Source organism: Arvicanthis niloticus, chromosome 1 (assembly GCF_011762505.2).
Source record: "Arvicanthis niloticus isolate mArvNil1 chromosome 1, mArvNil1.pat.X, whole genome shotgun sequence".
NCBI classification, from domain to species: domain Eukaryota; kingdom Metazoa; phylum Chordata; class Mammalia; order Rodentia; family Muridae; genus Arvicanthis; species Arvicanthis niloticus.
In genome coordinates this window covers 61,473,192-61,493,986 of record NC_047658.1, presented here as the reverse complement: position 1 = coordinate 61,493,986, position 20,795 = coordinate 61,473,192, and the positions used below count along the sequence as shown (strand labels likewise).

The 20,795-nt window shown below is 37.3% G+C and overlaps 1 protein-coding gene across 16 annotated transcripts in view; it reads right to left on the bottom strand.

The window, feature by feature from the left end:
- The window catches only part of Dlg2 (discs large MAGUK scaffold protein 2), a 1,841,012-nt gene that overhangs the window by 819,654 nt on the left and 1,000,563 nt on the right, over positions 1-20,795 (bottom strand). The window contains exon 1 of one of the 16 annotated variants that reach the window (XM_076937860.1): positions 13,625-13,943. The exons of 14 other annotated variants lie outside the window; for them this stretch is intronic. In XM_076937860.1, the coding sequence (XP_076793975.1) occupies positions 13,625-13,702 (78 nt within the window). In that variant the 5' untranslated portion in view covers positions 13,703-13,943. Of the gene's footprint in view, positions 1-13,624; positions 13,944-20,795 lie in introns of those variants that run through there. One more of the 16 variants, XM_076937875.1, reaches the window with a different exon arrangement.

Genomic DNA, 20,795 nt, shown 5'->3' with positions numbered 1-20,795 from the left:
ATCATGTTTTATGCTAAGCTCAAATGGTAAATGGTTGTGTTTTTACATTAAAATTAATTTTCCAGTGGTTACAATGTTTCCTTTGGAAGTGATGAAAATTCTAGAAAGGTATGATAGTGATAGTCACACAATATTGAAAATGTACTTGATGACATAATATGTATACATTTTAACACAATAAAATGTTTGTATGAACATTTGACTATGAAATATAGTACATTTATAGTACATTTGGACACTAAGATATTTAATAGTTTAGAAGAAATTCAGTCGTACCTCTACCCTACATGGCAGTCTACTATAACAGAGGTGTTAAAATAAATTCTCAGTCAATCCACTTTTTTTCCCAAACAATCAGAAGTGGCCTACTTCAGAAAGATGTGCCATGTATTCAGCTGAAATAAAATTATACAGAACCCCAGAACATATTGCATGTCAGACTGTGTCACAGTTGCCAATTCACAGTCTTCCTCACTGGCAACTAAATGTATCCCTTGTCTGTGGCTGCACCACCCAGAAGGCAGCCAGTCTTGTCTATGCATTCCTTCTGTTCCAAGGAGGCATAGTCACCACTATACTTCTCTTGTTGAGCACTGCAAAGCACCCACTGAGTTATTCAATGTATGCAATGTTGAGGTGTTTCTTCAAATTACCTGATGTGAATGTGCAGTTTTGTTGAGTAGGTCTATTTCAGAAAGACATGCTACTCTTTAACCAGTTGTAAGACAGTATAAATAGGTATGATAAGGAAAATGATACAATATACATTCAAAAATATGAAATGTTAATCAGAAATGCAATGTAATGTAATACTTTAATATTGTGAATTTCTCCCATCCATTTGATGCTCCAAGAGCACAGTAAAACAGTCAAATATCCAAATGTCTAAACAACAGATAGTGTTGGGTACCAATTGCTTTCCAAGAGCAAATCTGCTGCCTAAAATGGACAGAAACACATTATGTTAATTAGAGGGTAACACTCTGCCTCTTCAGGATGGTCTCTTGGGGAGACATTAAGACAGATATACTTGAGTGAAAGGTTTTTCAAGTGAATCTTTCCCATCTCTGGTGAGACCTACTTCTTAAGTCAAGTCACCCTCCAAAATTATTATTCAGTGAAAGTTAGGGTTACTGTACCTGGGCAGAAGACTGTTCACCCACACGTTCTGATGCCAAAGTGCTATGACTATGAAGTTATCCAAAGTGATCCAAAAATAGAACTTAAGAGCAGCAGTAGGGAATGGGAGAGTTCATTTGTCATTTGAGAGACTCTGGAGAATTACATTTATTTTCTAAGGTGCTTTGTTTGAATGGCTTGTCAAATTATATACTTCTTTGTGACCATTTAGATTATGTTGACTATAGCATAAATATGTCTGCACTTGACTCCCATATGAACTCCACGAGACAGGTCTCATTTTGGCAGCCAGAACATACAACGTTTGAGAAAATATCTCATTGTCCAAGCTGGAAGTGGTACTGCTAGTCTACTAATCTTACTCTTCAGTGGATTTTAACAGAAGTCTCAAAATCAACAACTTTCTTCAATTTGAGACATTCATGTTTTCTAGAAGGATAACTATGAATGGATGTCTCCATGGATTACCCAGGAACAGGATGAAGTCAGGTGCATTTCATTCTACTGCTGGAAAACAGCACAGTATCGTCAGCCATATACCAGGTGGCTTATAACCATGCATGATCCCCTATTCCAAGACTGCAATATATCTGGGCCAGGTTTAAGAAATGGGAAGTAAAGTGCCAGATTGCTTAGTCTGCTAAAACAGCACAGAGATTGTCAGAGGTTTGTTTCTATCATGTATTTTTCTTCATTTGATACTTACTCATGCAAGGTAGAGCGTTCCTTGATCACTTCTGCACCCTTTGTAAATCCCGGCACAGTATTATTAATAGAAATGTGCAAATAAGTCTACACTCGCCACTGAGGGGGAAATGAGCATTTGTTGAATATTAATTGACTTAAAAGGCCATGGATAACTCATGTACTTTAATTTTAGTTTTCTGTAGTCAGCCTTTTTGAATCACTGGAATAAAATACTACATGACTTTGAAGTTGCTCAGGCCACTTACATAGGTAAATTATAAGAAACTGGGATACCCAAAGTATAGATTAACAGGAAATGTATTTAAAATTGTTTTCTAAAAGGTATAATGTAGTTCACAACTGCCACCATGCTCCACCTCACTGGGTATACTTTACCCCTCTCTTCTTACAATCTTCTCAGGTAAAAGCTCCAAAACAAAAGAAATTCTCTTTAATGTATCACATAAGGACTTGGAATTCCTGAGATAGGAATGAACATAATCCAACTTTTATAAAATAATAGATAGCATTTGAATTAAGCATGATGTTTAAAACATTACACTTGGAGAGATAACAAAATGTTACACACTGGGAGAGTAGAAAGCAGAAAAAAAAAAAAAACAACAAAAAAAACCCCCATAACATCCCTTATTCTTTATAGACTGAATATGAAAACATTAAACTAGTTATAACAACAAAATGGATTAGTAATAGGAAGAAAATGGAAAACGGAAATAGATTAGTGAGGATATTTTTCTCAAAAAAAAATCTCAAAACTATGCATCCTAGAACAGAAGTAATAAAGATGGTTATTTCTAAGAAATAGATCCACTGTGGGTCCATTCAGTTCACAGCAGGAACATCCAAAGTAGCAATTAATGCAACCACTGATGTGGAAGTTTTCTCCAAATGATGCCCTGTTATATGACTTTTTTTTATTATTATTACAACCAGGCTCTGAAGTCATGGGCAAGTTGGATCATTTATTTATTGAAAATATCAGCCTAGATTATCAATATCACTATTTAAAAATTTGCATACAAGCAGTGGCACTATGAAAAGACATAAAAACATAAAACAAAAACAAAAAATCCTGACAATTACTCTTTATCCATGACTTTAGGGTAGTTCTTGCCAGTCTTCATGATCTGAGCATAGAAAATTCAGGTAGAACACTTACAATTGGGAATATCCAATCTTAACTACACTAATATGGCTACAGTCTGAGAGGTAACATATGGTCATGGTTGAGAATGTAAACTCAGACTAGATTATCTGTTTCCAAATCCCGCTTTAGAACATGCTAGCTATGTGTCTTTAGACTTACAATGGTATCTTTCTTGGCCTCAAGGTAAAAATGTAGACATGTTGTTACTTAGCACATAGGGCGATTATGAAAACTAGCAGACTCAGAATATGTAATGTCATACAATAGTGCAACAAAGTATGTTGTGACCTAATGTTGTGACCCCATTAATATAGTTCCTAAAGTTGTAGTGATCCTCAATCATAAAATTATTTTCATTGCTATTTATAACTATAATTTTGCTACTGTTATGAATCCTAAGATAAATATCTGATATGCAGATGGTCTTAGGCAACCCCTGTGAAAGTGTTATTAGACCCAGAAAGGAGTTGAGACCCACAGGTTGAGAAACATAGCAATAATGGAAGCCCACAGTAAGCACTCTGGAATTATTTATTAATGTTGCAGTTATTACCTATAAAACAAAGGCCCTTCCTAGTTCTCATTGCCCATGAAACTCCTCTGGTTTTATGAGTGGAAATAAAGCTGCAAAGTGATGTTGTCCATCTATGCCTCAGACTAGAGTCATTCAGAATGCTTTGCTTCTCTTAAAATGAGAAGTGATAAGATAGGCTTTCATTCAACATTCATAAAATATAATTAGTCTTTCAAAAATGACTTTACAGACACAAGACTGAAAGGGGGCAAAGGAAAAAGCTTGGAGGTGGGAAGTTTATAATCATCTAAAAAAGATATTTTTGTAAGGAATTAAAGACTCAAATGGTCTCCACAATATAGTAACAATTTCACCTAAAAATCATCATCAACAACAACAACAAAAATCTAATGTTTTTATTTTCCTCCTTCTAGTAGCAGGGATATAATTACACACTTCTTCATTTGATAAAACAAGGATGGTGAAGCAAATCCATTCTGAAACCCAAGGTACTAGTAGAGAAAGAGACATTGTTAATGAATAAGTTACCAAAAACTGCCTTGTTTCCTTTATGAAACTAGGTGAGTATTGAAATGGGAAGAAGAGGAGAACGTAGGGAAAGAGAATGGGGATGAGAGAGGGAAATGTTAAACTTTTTCTACTAGACTTGATAGAAAGCCAACACAAAGAACATTACTACTATTTGTAACACATAAAAGAACCAAAAATCAATGTACCCAAGGTTCTGCAACAATAAGGTAAATTTGCATATGGGTTTAAAGTCTTTAGCTGCCATATTGTTCCTGAGTGAGGGAGAAAAAAGAAATCAAAAATGCATGAAGGACAGAGGACAATAAGGTAAGAAATGACCTTTACCATTAACTAAAACTTAAGCTACAATGTTTTTCAAATATGAAGGCACAAGAAAAAAATCCAACATTTCCTGTTTTTATACTTCTCAGACATCACTTCCTCAACTCCTAAATCCCATGACAGGACACATTTTCCCTCCCAAAGAAAATTTATTTTACTTAGTCCCATGCTAAGGAATCATCAATTTCTATCCTCTCAACTGACACAACCTTACAGTGCTGAAAAGGGAATGAACTCCATTATAAAATCTCCTGTTTCTAACAGCTGTCATTTCCTCCACACTTCTTGCAAACCCATGTGACAAGTCTAAATCCCTTCTCATAGTAGAAACTTTCTCTCATCTCAGTTACTAGGATTTCATTATGCTTATGCTTCAGAGGGATTTTGCTATGTCTTGGATGAGAAGTGTCCCCCAAAGCCTCATATGTTACAGGCTTGGTCTCTGATGCAGAAGGATTCACTACTCATGGGGCTTTAGGAAGTAACTGGATCGTGAAAGCTATAGTCTTATCAATAGACTACTCTACTGATGGATTCAGAGATGAATGTACCACTCATTAGCTGTTGAAATTGTAGGAGTTAGGGGCTAGTTGGAGGAAGCAGATTAGTGGAGGGCTATCTCTGGAGAGTTTTTTGTTGTTATGCTCCCTAATTTGGTCTCTTTCCCCGTTATTGTTCAAGGTGCAGTGAGCAGCTTTTTTTTTTTTTTCTTTATGATGTCTTCTCTCATGATCTTCTGTCTTACAGTGATAAGCCCCCTAAACAATAGATTCTAGTGACCATCCACTGAATCCTCTGAAACAGTAAGCTCAGATAATTTTTTTTTTCCTTTCAGTTGATATTCTCAAGTATGCTCTTAAATGGATTGTGTGGTGGTTAACTTTAGTCGTCAACTTTGCAGAACCTAGAATCATGTGGGAAATGGGATTCTGAGCATGCCTGGATGCTCACCGAGTTTGCGTGACACTATTTCTGGCTAGGATCTGGCATTATATAAGTAGGCAAAGGAAGCCAAGCAAGGGAGCTCATTCTTCATCTTTATTCCTAATTGTGACATTGACATGACTAGCTGCTTCAAGCTCCTGCCAATCTGAGTTCCCCACTATGATGGACTACACCCTTGAACAGTGAGGAGAAATAAACCTTTTTTTCTCTGAGCTGTTTCAATCATGGTATTTTATCACAGCAACAGAAAAAGAAACAAAGACAGATGGGAAGCTTACTAACATGGTTGTGTAGTAACAAGTAGAGATGGGAAAGAAAGGCAAGGTTTAATGAGTGCTTTTTAAAAGTTTATTGAGTTTGCTGGATGAATAGTTAACATTCATTCTCTTACGCTATGAGTTTGACAAAAGAATATACAGTCAAAAAACTGATCCTCCAAAAAGAGTTATCTATTTTCATTGCTATCTTATGTTCTTTTTCCATTACTACCTTGTTTTTAATAGACCTTCTTTTTCCTTCAAAAGATCAGATGAGACTGATTGTATGGAGGCTGTGTAGGTTTCAGAGCTTATTTACTTTGGATTCATAGCAACACTCAACTACCTACCTACTCATCCTTAATGATGAGACCCACATTTGGCACCAGAAAACTACTCCTTATTTCACAGCATCCTATATGGCCATTATGGTAGGAGGTTGTAATTCAGATTTCTTCTGCTGCTAAAACAAAGAATCAGAGATTCAGTAGCTTAAACAGCAGAAATTAAGTTTTTACTCTATTGAAGATCAGAAGTCCAAAGTCAGAGTTTCAACAATGTTTGGGTTCTTGTGACCATCCATTCCTCTGTTGTAGTCTTTTCTGTGTGTACACTGAGCAACTTAATGAAAATGAGAATCAGTACTAAAGGTCAGGGGTAGCAATATCATTTCCCATTCCTTCTCTTATATGGAAACCAATCAGAGTAATTGATAGGTACTCTACTATTGAAATGTAATTTAACATTAACTATTTCTTAAAAGATCTATCTTTAAATGAAGTTGCACTACTGACTAGGACTTTGAAATATAAATATGAAGGGGACATAATTTCGTCTATAGTTAGTGGAAGGAGAACTCTCAATAACTAAAACTTATAGGCTTAGAAACTAAAAAGAAGAAAACAAAATGTTTCATGTCTACATACAAGCCTGTATCTTGAGACATGTGGAGCAAAACTGTTAGAGATTGTTGATTTTGACACATCACTGTTAGTTGAAAAGGATTCTGATCTCCTGTTAGCTACTGTCCTTCCAATTCTGGTGTCAGTGGCATGAAGAGTGAGAGACATAGAGAACTAATCTTTCAAACAGAAGGCTGCTGACTGCTTCGTATTCTCTATCTTCAAAGAAAATAGGTAGCAAGAAAGGGGAAAAAGGCCTTCAGGGTCCCTCATTTTGCTCCTTCTTTGAAGATGGGTGCAGTCTCATTATGGTCTTTTAAAGAACAGACAATGTAGTCCCAGGGTTTTTTGTATGCGTTTATTTGACATGCTTATCCTGACCCCGGACTTACAAAGCAAAAGATTTATAGGCAGATAAACCCAAATGAGTAAAAAGTCTTCCTTCAAGTGTTCTGCAGTTATATACTAAATACAAATCTAAAAATGTTAAGCTGGGAAGAAATCTGGCTGCAAATGAAGTATTCAAGCCAAGACAGATTAGCCAAGAAGGCATAGGCAGTTGGAGATGCAACCAGTAAACTTCTAGGCATACTAACTCCTGGTTCATGTAATTCACTCAGGATCTCCTGATGTTAGATGTCCTGAATGAAAGGGACAAAACCTAACAATGTTTTGACAATGTTATTCAAGATTTAGTGATTAGCTTCAGGAAAGAAAACTATGGAGCTCAAAGAAAATGAGTGAATGAGACAAGACATCAAGTGAGAAGGGATTCTCTAATAAACTCATACATGAAGTATCTTTATGAACAAGAAGTGGAATGTTGTGGATCTTTATAGAGAGTATTTTAGGTAGGTGATTTTACTGGACTGGGGGGCTTTTTCTTATCTTCCTACCTTAATCTAGTAATACAAGACCTTCGAAGCAGAAGAGGGGGAAGATAAACCTTTTTGCAAAGTTTGTAAACTAGACTCAAGTGAGTCCATCTGACTATCTGTACTCTGAACACACTGTAGTGAGAAATTAGATGTCGTTTCGATATTACTCAGAGGCCCGACTATCCCAAGAAAGCATAGAGCAGAACATAAAATTGACAGGCACTATAATCAGTAATACCTGACTGAAAATTCCCTTTACCAATTATAATCTGGTCTAACCTCTTAGCACCTCACATTGCAGCTTCTTTGGCTATCAATAAAAGCAATGCAGCAAGTGGAACTGAGGACGAGATGAAATAAAGGATGTAAAATATACATCCCAGTGCTCAAGTTCTGCTCAAAAGCGTTACCCAGTTGATACAAGGTTCACAGGGTTTGTATGACCTATCCTCCTGACCTCCAGCTAGTTCTTCCTCTTTCTTTCCTCCCGTCTTGCTTTCCTGATCTGGCAACAGCTATGTCTTATAAATGCCAGGATTGGTAGCAGTTGAGGACCTTAGAACAGTTACTAAGGCTGCTTCTTTCATTGTTCAGTCCCTCTTTGAGGTGATAGGAGCAATCTGCAGGGATACACTCAGCATGGGCAAACATCTGTCCTCCTGGTCACCACAGCTTGGCTGACACTGTTGCTGAGTCATAATATTGCTCATGACTGGAGATTGCGAAGTCAGAAGGCTCAAAGAAACAGACTTGAGAGAGGACAACTGTCTCTTCCTCTCTCCAGGTCATACTACTCTAGCATGAGACAAGAATAGAAAGAAACTATCTGACATGCATCAAGGGCTGAAGGCTTGTCCACATCAGGGCATATTTTCTAATGTCTAAGCAAAATCCAGGTAATGCATGTAAAGCCACTTTTCTTTTTATTTTATTTATTTAATTTTATTTTTTATTATTATTTTTTATTTTTTTTTGCCACTTTTCAAAATTGATTTTTCATAGGGAAAATATATTTGCCATCTAGATAGTTGTATATATACATCACATTCACATATACACATAAAACATAAAAAAGTATTTAATTTAGAGAATATGGCTCTACAGAGGACTGTTTCCCTAATTTACCAAATTACATGCTGTAGAATGAAGTCAATAAGTGCTAGTTTTTGTTACACACACACACACACACACACACACACACACAGAGAGAGAGACAGAGAGAGAGAGAGAGAGAGAGAGAGAGAGAGAGAGAGAGAGAGAGAGAGAGAGAGAGAGAGAGAGAGAGAGAGAGACAGAGAGAGACAGAGAGAGACAGAGAGAGAGAATCTCGAATTCTTGAATGCTTTTTACTCTTTCTCTTCTGGAATTTACATGGCTCTGTTATCATTTTGGCTTTTAATATATATAGCATTCATCTGCATTTTACTTCTTTATTTACCTTCCTAAATAGAGAAGAGGATCCTCAATGCCAAATGACTTCTATCTCTACTGGAAAATCTGTATGATACATTTAGGTGTTAACTATTGTACTTCCCTATGCAAACTGTTATTATTAGTGACAAAGAGATGCAAGTAATTGGATGGCAAGTGTTTCCTTCCATCCATTTATTTATATGAACTTGTTTTATCATTAAATAAAAATGCTTTCATCCCTTCAGCATTATACCATACTCCATTCATTCTAAAGATAAACCTTTTTCACAGTTTAACAATTCTGTAATGAAGATGCATCTTATAAGTACTATTATATCACAGATCCATTCACTGTTCTTTGCCTCTGGGTAATAATGATGCATCTTGCAAGTAGGGACAAGGTAGAGTCTAAGAGGTAAGGTATGAAAGACAGTCATATGTTGAGCATTCTATTAGACTCTATAATTCTGGCACAAAGGCTGAAAAGACCTTTATTACAAATAAGCTAATGAGAATTACAGTAATATGAAGATGATTACCATCAATGGTATAGGGACTAATGGGAGATCTAGCCTTGGCATCTGAGGCCATAGAGTTTCCTAGCAATAATGATGTTGCCTCAAGATGCAGAACTAATAAAGATTATGATTGGGATGTGGTCAAATACCTAGCTGAACAGGTCAGGCCAAATTTTTGAAGTTAACAAAAGGACTAGGGCAATTAACTATTTGCTTAGAGCTTAGGATTCTCAGTTTATGTGCTCCTGGGTTGAGAACTAGGTGTGATACTAGAGAGGCTAGGTAAGGATTTATCTTTCCTTCTAAAAACATCTACTTAAAAAGTGGGGGGTGAAAGATCCATTTGACAGATAAGAACACTGAGGTTACATAAGCCATATGTCTGCCTTCAGGCTGGATGCCAAAGAGCAAAACTAGCTAGTGCCCTTTTTAAAGTGCCCATCCTTTTTATATTTTGCTAGAACCACCAAGGTCATGATTCTTTCTCTTTGGCCACACAGCTGACAAGCTCATTGCTTGGTTGTCCTTTCTTTCAGTTTGTGCTGAATTAATGTGTTACATTTAGAAAGAAAGAAGTTGCTAGTGTGTTAATGCTTGGGAAAGTTTCCAAGGGTAAATATGCCCTAACATCAAGAAACGTGTGCTCAGGGCTCAGTTATATCACTTGTTGGTTATCTCATACTGCCCCGTTTATCCATGGTTACTTTTATTACATGAAGGATGCTTTCATTTGTGCATATGCTGGCATGATTCAATGTTTCTCCTCAAAGGAGTAAAAAGCGTAAAAATGAAAATAAAAACAAAGAGTTGAGAGGAGGTTCACAACTTTCAGTACTTCAATACTCTCTGGCATTTTTGTGTAACTTGAAACTGCATTTTCAATATATCTTGCATGTATCACCTAGCCTTTTAAAATAAAGCAATCTGGAAATGGTCTAAATTAAAAGACTTTAAGGTGAAATGTAACAACAGGCAGAAAAGAGACACAAACTTCTCAACTAACTACAAAGGATCTCAGCAAAGAGGGAATAATTGTTTAAATGGAGATGCCATGTTGTGACCCAGCAGTCTGAGTTGCATATTACCACTTTTAGAATAATTTTGTTCATAGAATTTGCTGGTCTGAGGAACTGTCTTTTCAATGAAAGAATAACACAGCACCCGTTGTTTTTCTTTTTCAGAAGAAAATAGCAATGTGAATCACCTAACATCTTTGACTCATTCTTAAAGGAAACGACAGATATAATTGGCTAAAATTTAGGTCCTTTTTGATGAAAGACATTTTTCAGCCTATAAGAAAGATCAATGAGTACAAACATCAATATTTAGGTTATTAAGACATGACAATTACAAGCTTTTTTTTTGAGAATAATAGAGGCCAAGAAATACCTTTCTGCATTTATCCAACTAGAGGGGACATAGAGAAATGTCATTAATGGAACAGGTAATTTTAGACATAGGTATTGTTTTATCTAAAGCATGGCTGTCAACTTATAAAAAATCACAAACTTTGATTTCTGGAAACTTCATGATTCGGGAGTGGGAGTTCTAATACAAAAGAGAAGGACAAGATAAAAAGCAATGTTTATTATCTTATCTAGATGGAAGCACATTAGGAGAGTTTGAGAGAAAATGGTGAGATCTGTGGGCAGTGCAAGAGAACCAAAGATTTGGCTTAGGATGCTTTGGGTTCCAATTCTAGCCCTGAGAGTTACCAGTACCCCTGTGACCTTGAGCCAGCCAATCTCTTCTCAAGGATTTCAGAAAGCTAACATATCATATACGGTCTGAAGATCAAATTAAATCTCACAGAGAGAGCAGCTTGATGATGGCAAGTGCGCAGACAATTGTTATTGATAATATTACTATCATGGTAATCATCACGACAGACATTACATGATGCTGGTAAACTAATATTTAATTGAGGCCAAATGATAGACTAAACAACCAGAAATACAGATGAACTGTGTGCTTAGGATAGCATTTAGACTTTTGCATTCCAAATTAACTCTCAATTAACCTCAGCTTTGGGGAAAAATACTGTCCAGATCAAACCTGGATGATAAAGTAGAATGGAAGGACTGTAGTTGATATATATTGGCTTGTTAGATGGGAGAGGAGGCAACCTTTATAAAGGATAATAAATTGATAACCACTTCCATAATATAGGCTTATCCCTCAAATGCTGTAGCTTGCGCTATTATTTATCAACCTCCTTTTCAAAGTATGCTACTGAAATCTTAGCTGAAAATACTAATTCATACTTACTTGGTTAAATAAGTAATTTCATCTGATTATACCATTCAAACCACTGCCACTCACCTGGTGTTGTCTGAGTGGCTCCATTGTTCTAGGTATCCTACTTTTTTATTTATTCTAGGAACTCTACAAGTACAAACTCTAAGAGATGTCAGCACCTAGTATTCAAAATTAGCTCTTCCCAGCCCTTTTCGGCTAGCACAAGGCGTCAGAACAAATCTGTTTTATTTCATTTTGGTCCTTATCACACTGACAGCCTAACTGACTTTAGTTGATGCCGAGTTCCTGATGTGAATGTATCTTACACTCTGAGTAAGACAAAAAAAAAAAAAAAAAAAAAAATTAAGACACTTTAGGCTCACTCTGGAGTTCTTCTTGCCCATTCTAGGCACTATCTAGCCTGGAAATGAAGAGGATGTCCTGAGTCCCGTTGCTACTTCCTGCGCACACTGAAAAACCTCTGAGGCTGAGCCCAAGTCGGTTTGTTAGATTAACAGCTTTTCAAGTCCTTCACACACAGCTGCCATACTCAGGTCTGAATCTGAATTAAATAGCACTGGAAGATTCAACTTTTCTTTGCATACTAATCTGCCGGAAGGCATTGTCCCCCAATGTCGTTCAGAGTCCTGTCATCCATATAGCCTATAGTTTTCACAGAAAGAAACATCTTTTTTTTTTTTTTTAAGTGCTCTAATAGAAACCTAAGAAGATCTTTGTACCTCCTCTAAGTATCTTTCCTTAAAAATAACTTGAAACAAATAAACCAGACTCCCAAGTAAATGGACTGGAACACTGTAAGTTTACAGTTTCTGACATATAAAATGCAGAAGGGACCTATGTTACCCTAAACCTTCCCCTCACTCCTTCATCAAAGGGTCAAGGAAGAACAAGCTGGCTATCATGTGACAATTTTTGGAGCCATGCACCGGTAAAGGCAACAGCCCTAAAGTAAAAACACCCAAGATATTTGCTCTTTTCACATTGCAATACTATCTTGGTTTATCAATACAATTCTTGTATTTTATCAATATCCCTACTCTGATAGAACAGACCAAAAGCTCTAGCAATGGCATCCTTGTAGTTGGGAGGAAGAACAGTACCACAGATCCTGAGAGCTATCCTGGGTCAGCCTCAGGAATATGTGAAAGATACAAAGAATCTGGGCTAAAAATAACATCCTCAGAGAAATATAGAGAATGCAAGTTCCAACAAGATTCTGTTAGGGTTGCGGGAAGTTTCACCAGTACCTACCAAATCCTTTCTGCTTTCGTGATTTCCAAAATATGACAGGTTTTGTCCAGTGTCTCAAAAAAAATTGGAAAAAAATGAAATATGTAAACCAGTATCCTTTGTTATGTTCAGGTCTTTAACATACTTTGGGATTTACAGACGATCTTAATTTCTTAGAGAAACAAAACTAAGGAGGTCAACCTGTACAGAAATTCTCTGGAAACTCATTGTACAGAAAACAAGGGACAAAAAGCCATTCTTTAAACGGAGACCAGTAGCTCACTGAATATAGAATTCCTGCTCATTGCAAACACTTTCGTAATGAAGATTTTGTTGTTCAGTGGAAACAATATCAAGCAATCCTGTGTGTGGTAAGTATCACTGTGCGTCTCTCAGGACTCAGACACGTGTGTTAGAGAAAGACATAGGTATGTATAATGCTCCCATAGACCCAAAGATCACAGTAATAAAAACAATGCAGTACAGCAACAAGTTTACTAGTGAGCTCCCCCAATAAGCACAGACTGCAGCTACTCCCCTGCTTCCATCCGATGCAATGCCAGGAAATACTTGTCTCTGTGGAGACCCTCTCTATCAATCACTGGTTTCAGCCAACAGCTCGAATAGCCAAGGATTCCCAACAGCCCGAAAGATGGGAATCATTCCCTCCCTCCAGAACTAGCCTCTAAGTGTTGCCCCTAAGTAGCATGGACCACATTTCCAGTGAGAGGCAGGTTTTTACAACCAGCGAATAAAGGCTGCGTCTGTATTCAGACCAAGAGCCCAGAGCAGGCACTTGGCACATCCATAAAACGATCTTCCTCCCCACTCATTCCATACCTTCTCTGATTTCGCCTTCCTGGCATTGTGCACGAACCTGCGACCCAGCTTCTTGGCATACCAGATCGAGGCAAACATAGCGATGCCAGCGGAGGTTCACAATGAAAGCCTCTGCACAATCAACTTCCCACAGAGGCTGAGCAGAGCGGATTCCGGCTGGAGCTGTCACTTGCGGGCTGTTGCTTTCTCCGATCCTCTCATGCTGGTTAGCCGGGGAGATGGTGGGAGGAGGGAGGGGTTGAGGGGAAAGGCAGTCCTGTTTGGCCGGTCTGCAGGTATATTTACATCCTGCCAGCAGGAGGTTCGGGAGAGGCGGTGCTACCTTCAGAGCCGCTCACACACATCCAGTTGGCTAAGTGTCGGGCTGCGGTTCTTCAGCTCCAAACTCCATGTGTGTGAGAAGGAAGAGAAGCCGCAGTTGACTCCACAGAGGCAGTACACCTCTGGTTCTCACTCCAATTGCACGCCTCGCTTGGCCATTCGGCTTCCTTCTGTGATGACAGTTACGTGCGCTGGCAGTGGCCATGTAGAGACATTCACACACATCTCAGGGGTATAACAGACAATGCCAGAGTAGCTGGGCACTAGGGAAAAACAGAGCACCAGGACTCTGGTCGTGGAAGAATAAACAGGTGTCCAAATCCCAAACTGGAGCCCAAATCCCAACCACATCGTCCAAGATGACTACTGAGATGGCTGGAAAAGGCCACATTTTCTTCCCCATTTTCAAAGTACTTAGTCCAAGGAAAGTTACATCTCTGTCCACAGCTTGCAATAGAGGGGGTTTACTTCTTAGGAGACTGAACCAGGGCAAAAGACACAGTTAAGGGGATGCAGTGTCATGTCAAATGCCTCAGTGAAGGTCTTTAGTTTCCAAGTCATTGGTTTCACATGTTTTCAGTATGAGAACTAGAGTATAGAAAGTAACTTAAAGCTACCTTGAAACTAGATTCAGCTGTTTCTTGCAGTGACATCCTCTTTTAAAGGGACACTTGCCATTGTGATATCACCTGGGGAAAAGTAGATTAAGGACAGCCCCTCAACTATATTTCTTCGAAAAAATTTCATATTTGATTCTAAGAGAAGGGGTTTCCAACCTCAATGATCTTATTAGAGTTTAAACTCTCATGTCAGGCACTTTTAGGGTAAAGTCATTATTAAGAGACAAATGTTTCCTCCAGCGAAAGATAATGCTTAAGCCCTTTGCCAGCTGCACTAAAGGATAACCCATAGGCACATAAACTTCTCTCTAGCTATCAAGTCCTTCCAAGCTGACCCAGCAGAAAGGCAGTACAAACACATACGAATCAAAGATGGTCAGCACAACTGCAGGCTCCCAAAAGAGAATTCCCTTTTCTCAACAAAGCCACTATGATGGTTTGTATATGCTTGGCCGAGGGAGAGACACTGTTTGGAGGTGTGGCCTTGTTGGAGTAGGTGTGTCACTGTGGGTGTGAGGTTAAAAGACCCTCATCCTAGCTGCCTGGAAGCCAGTATTCTGATAGCAGCCTTCAGAAGAAGATGTAGAATTCTCAGCTCCTCCTGTGCCATGCCTGCCTGGATGTTGCCATGTTCCTGTTTTGATGATAGGGGACTGAACTTCTGAACCTGTAAGCCAGCCTCAGTTAAATGTTGTCCTTATAAGAGTTGCCTTGGTCATGGTATCTGTTCACAGGAGTAAAAGCCCAAGACAGCCATTGTCAGCAGTAGGTCTGTGTGAGGTAGCTGAGCTCTGTCCATAAAAAAGGTTCAAGCTGCTGTCAGCTGAGAAAGTATAACTGTTAAGTGTTGGATACCTTGGAGGCAATTGGAGGTGGAACAAGCCAGTATGGGTTGTCATTAGCAACCCAGGGGACAGTGTGCCTACAATATTCTCAGAACAGTTATTGAAGACATAAGCGCATGATCAGGTTTCTGGCCTTTGATTTTGTTTCTAACTCTTGTTCTCTTTGGTTCCTATCTGCCTAATATATACTTTAAGAGAAGTGGGTAGATGCTTTTTAAGGCTGTGTTCTGTGCTATGTGTCTAATTGTGGGTCTTTATATGAGAGTTTAATGGAACACTCTATTGCTGTAGTGAAATGATTCAATATGTAAAAAAGACAACTATGGGCCCTACAGGGTAGCCTGGCTCCTTCACCCTTCCTTGGCACGCCTAGCTGCCACCCAGGGTTTGGTTTTGCCAATAGCTATTTCTTTTGCTCTCTGCTCTCACTTCCTACAAGCACTGTTTTTCCTTTATTTCCTTTGGACACTCTTAGGCAACCCCATGTAATGTTCTCCACATTATACCCTGTACTCCTTGGAGAAGAAACACTGCAGAACATCAAGAAATAAATGCATAATGGTGCCTGCTTAGATTTCAAAGGGCTTCTCCACAGGACCAAAGCTTGCCCAGCTTTTGTGATGCAAAAGGCATTCATGATTTCTGCACACAAGTTTGTCTAAGCCATGTGGTAGTTTAAAAAGTAGTTAGTGAGAATATAAAGCACAGAATATTAAAGGCCAGAAGGAGAATATCCACCTAAAATTAATAAGTAAAAAATTTCTTCTGTAATATTTTAAGATGGAATCAAGTAATAGAACAATAGAAGAGCTATTAAATTTCCAGCCATTGACAGATGACATAAAACCAAACAATGGATGCTCATTTATTCCGAGGTAGCTAACACATTTAACAACCATGTTTGCATTGTTTTCTATAAATTTGATATTTTTTTTAAAAAAAAATATCATGGAAACAAGAAGAGACAAGGTCTTTAGTATTTGGCCTTTGTATTTACTTATTTTCCTTTTACTTTTTATTTATTTTGCCTCTGATAATTTTCTCCATACATTTGACTGGAGGACTGTAATCATGTCTCCAGGATGGAATTTTTCTGAAAATAAATAAATAAATAAATAAACCTACCAACAAAGATTCAGCTGAAACACTAACAGTAATTAGTGTTCATTAAATTGACAGAGATACAAAATGCAAATGCTGAGTAAGGCAGTAGCTGTCAGGGTGCATGCCTGCATTATATAAATACTCATCAAAATTTAGATAATATGAATTTATTTGTAACATGTGTCAATGGTAATTAGGAAAAAATTAGAAACTAGGAAAGCTTGGAAGAGTCAGTAAGATATTGTATGGCTTCAGTGTCAACATGAATATAATGTCAATTGAATATATTCACGACCACGTTCATATAAGCATCTTTCCTGGGCCTCCCCAGGCACAAATGCATCTCAGACAAACAGGAAGGCTGTGGCCTACAGTTCATCCTAAATGTATCTAAGCATTACTCTTCTGATTGAGATAAAGAAGTTGTAGCACTGTTGTCTACGACTGATCATTTAGACACTTTCCATCTGCCTATAATTACAATCTGGTTAGATTTCCTTCAAAATTTCCTTCAAAATTTCATCCTTAACACCTATCACACAGCAGAACCCTAGCAATGCAGCAGTGCAGCGGTGCACCAGAGTTTGATATGCAACATTAAAATTCTTTTAAGCAGCTTTAGGTTCATACCACAACACATGTACACACACATACACCTGTGAGATTACTCTGAACATCCAAGGTCAATGAAATGCTTAAGTCAAGTCATTAGGCACAAGTCCACTACAGTGTTCTGTCTGGCATATTAGTTACATTTTTAAACAATTTTACTTAGACATTAAATTATTTTAGAAGCAGAGTAAGAAACTAAACTGATACAGCTGTTTTCTTAGAGGTCTGCCAGAGCCTGACATATACAGAGGCAGATACACACAGCTAACCATTGAGCTGATTATGGGGTTCCCAATGGAGGAGTTAGAGAGAAGACTGAATGAGTTAAAAGGATTTGTGGCTCCATGAGGAAAGCAACAATACCAACTAACCAGAGCTCTCAGGGCTTAAACCAAGAACCTGGGCGCACATAGGGAGGGATCAATAGCTCCAGCTGTATATGTAGGGGAGGATGGCCTTGTTGGGCATAGGCAGGAGAGGATATGCTTGGTCCCATGAAGGCTGGACACCGAGTGTGGGGGAACTCGAGGGTAGGGAGGAGGGAGGAAGCAGGAGGAGTGGGGATAGGATAGGAGGTTTCTGGGTGTGTGTGGGGGGGGGATGGGTAAAGGGGATAACATCTGAAATGCAAATAAAATATCCAATAAAAAAGTAATCTAAAACAACAACAAAAACCCACCCCTATTCCTTAGAAACTAATATCTATCTTGGTTCACTGTTAAATGTAAGAAAATGCATGTTAAGGTGCATTTTATCCTATACATATTTTTTCTTTGTGGACATTTCATTAAAAATATATGATAGCTTATGACTAGCATGTGACTTTAGCCAATTAATAAACAGCAATATTAAAGTGTACATGACATAATTTTGAAGTAAAAGACAATAAACACATTTGCCTTCAACATAAATGTCAAGATTTTAGTGTAAGTTTCCCATGCACAGACAACTGTATTTTGATCACCATATTTTTATTATGAGATAAATAATAAAAAGATATTAGAATCAATGTACATATCAGTTGTGTGATAACAAAGGTGAGTGATTTAATTCCATCAAAGTGCATTGAGTACATATTACAAGCTAAATGCCAGTGACTGCTAAATGAATCAAATGCAATTGCTGCTCTCACGGAGCTCTGTGTAATAGGGATAGCGGCATATGAAGAAATAAACTTCAATGTAGAATGAAGTTGTGTTAGATATGTATGCGTGACTTGGAGACTCCATGAGAAATTGGTGGGTTTTGTTTTCTATAATAAACCTAGTAAGAAAAAATTAGCAATAAAAACACTGTATTTTAATATTTTAATACTGATGTAAAATTTGAAAAGAAAAAAAAAACAAAAAAAACCCCAAACAACAACAACAACAACAAACCCCGAAACTTCATGCTCAGTCCTATGGTCAACATGAACACACATTTATCCAATGTCAATGTGAACCAACTGACCCAGCCACAGAACCATTTCTGTACTAAAGACACAACCAGTTCTGGACAAGTGTGAAAAAACATTTTTTGAGGTATTGCAGATAACTTGACTAAATAATGGTGGGCCAAAATTTACTTTTCTGCTCTCAAAATCATCAGAACTATTTCTGTGATATTTTATTCTCTCATGCATTTAAAAAAATATTTGATAATGGTATATATATTTTAGACTTAAAACTTTTTCATATTTTGCTATAATTTTTCAAAATATTTTTATAGAAATGTTGTTCTCAAAAATGGATCAGTTTCCTCACCCCTTGCCTGACTATACTCTCCTTAATCTAAAACCAATTCTCCATCAACATTCCTATACATCAAAAATCAACAAAAATCCATGGAATTTTTCTAGCTGCTTCAAAATATAGCTGGCGATTACAGACTATGCCAACTTTTTTTTTTCTGGCTCACTACCAAGTGATCAATTATTTTTATTATTATTTTGTGAGTCACATATTCTAGATGATAGTCTAACCAGGCATGATTTGTAACATGTTGTCTATTTGAAGCTTTGATATTATGTGCTGTTGGTGTGTGTAAGTGCAGTGGGGATCCAACTCAAGGCCTGGTGCATTCTTGATAAAGGCTCAACCATGGAGTTACAGTGGTTAGATTTTGATATATAGTTTGTACTTACTGCTGAGACTTGGAGCCTTTAAATATCTGTTGGCTATTTGAACGTCTTTCTGCTCACACTTTGCTCACTTTAAAATAAAACTACATTCTTATTGGCTTATGGAAGTATTTAGTATTCTGGACATTAGTCCTCTGTGTATATCAGCTTTTAAATATATTGCTCTCATCCTGTAACTCACCTCCTAGTTTACTTCATGTTTTATCATTCGAAGCCTTCATACATATTTAAATGTATAGAAATCCATTTGTGTTTTTCTTTATGTTTGTACATTTTTGTATTTTGGAAATGTTTTTTTTTTTAAATTTGAAAATAAATTATTTTCTATTTTCTTCTAGATAATTTAAACTTGTGTTTAAAGTATGTTCACTTTTTTCAATTTAGCAAAAGATAAGAATCTAGTTTTCTCCATATGTGCAGCCAGAATTATTTATTTATTTGGTATTTAAAAATGTCCCCAGTCCCCACTATCTTTTTCCCAGCCCAAAGTCATATGTCTAGATTATATGTGTGTAGATAATTAGGTTCTGGGACCTTTTATATAATTCTGTTTTTGTTTGTGCCCAAATCACATTATCTATATTTAATAGTAGATAGTCACACATGTTGAGCTCAATAGCAAGTTCAATGTGCAACTGAGCACTTCTATAGCAACCCAGTCTTCGATGTTATTGTAAGAGAGAACTCCATCATGACAGTTAGCTTTATCCACTATCAAATCAGACCTCTGTGCTTTCAGTGTCTCCTGCAGTAAACTTTTACTAGCAGACTTTTCTCACTGTCACTCCTACAAGCTACTGATGTTCCCTTAATTTTACCATTTGCATCCTCCTATCTGGATTACATTTTTTCTTATACATGTACAAATTTTAATAGCCTTTCACTAACAAGTTTCTGTGATAGTTAAACACACACAGTTTTAAAAATATTTTCCTTAAATATCTATATTCACATTATAGGTAAATAATTGTATAAGTGGTGATTTTCAAACTGATCATCAACTTTTCTTAGTGTTCTGAATATATTATGCCACAAGGTCTTATGATGTTAATTTTCATGATGGAAAGCTCTCAATCTCATTACTGTATTTCAAGAAATATCTTCTAATTTATGTAACATTTCGTTGTTCTTTCAAAAGCTTGTAGAGCTATGTGTGCAGCCGTGAGAATGCATGTATGCACATTCTCATATGTGTGGGTGGGCTAAGCAGGTGCAGGTACATGGAGGCCAGTGTTTCTCAATGGATATCTTTATTAATCATTTTTCACCTTATGTATTGATGCAGGTGTGTCAGTTGAACTGGACCTAGCCAATTTGGCTAGTCTTGATAGCTAGTTACTCTGCATTTACGTAGGAACTGGGGAATCATAATTCAGGTCTTTGGGTCTTCACATTTGCATCGCAAGTGTTAAACCCACCTTAAGCCATTCACCCAGAACGTGATTAAATTTTCAAAAGACTCAGTTGTTGCTCCTTCTAAACATCTCCTCTCTCATATTTTTTATTCACTTTATCTAAAACTCATGTTCTTTCATTCTAAACAATGG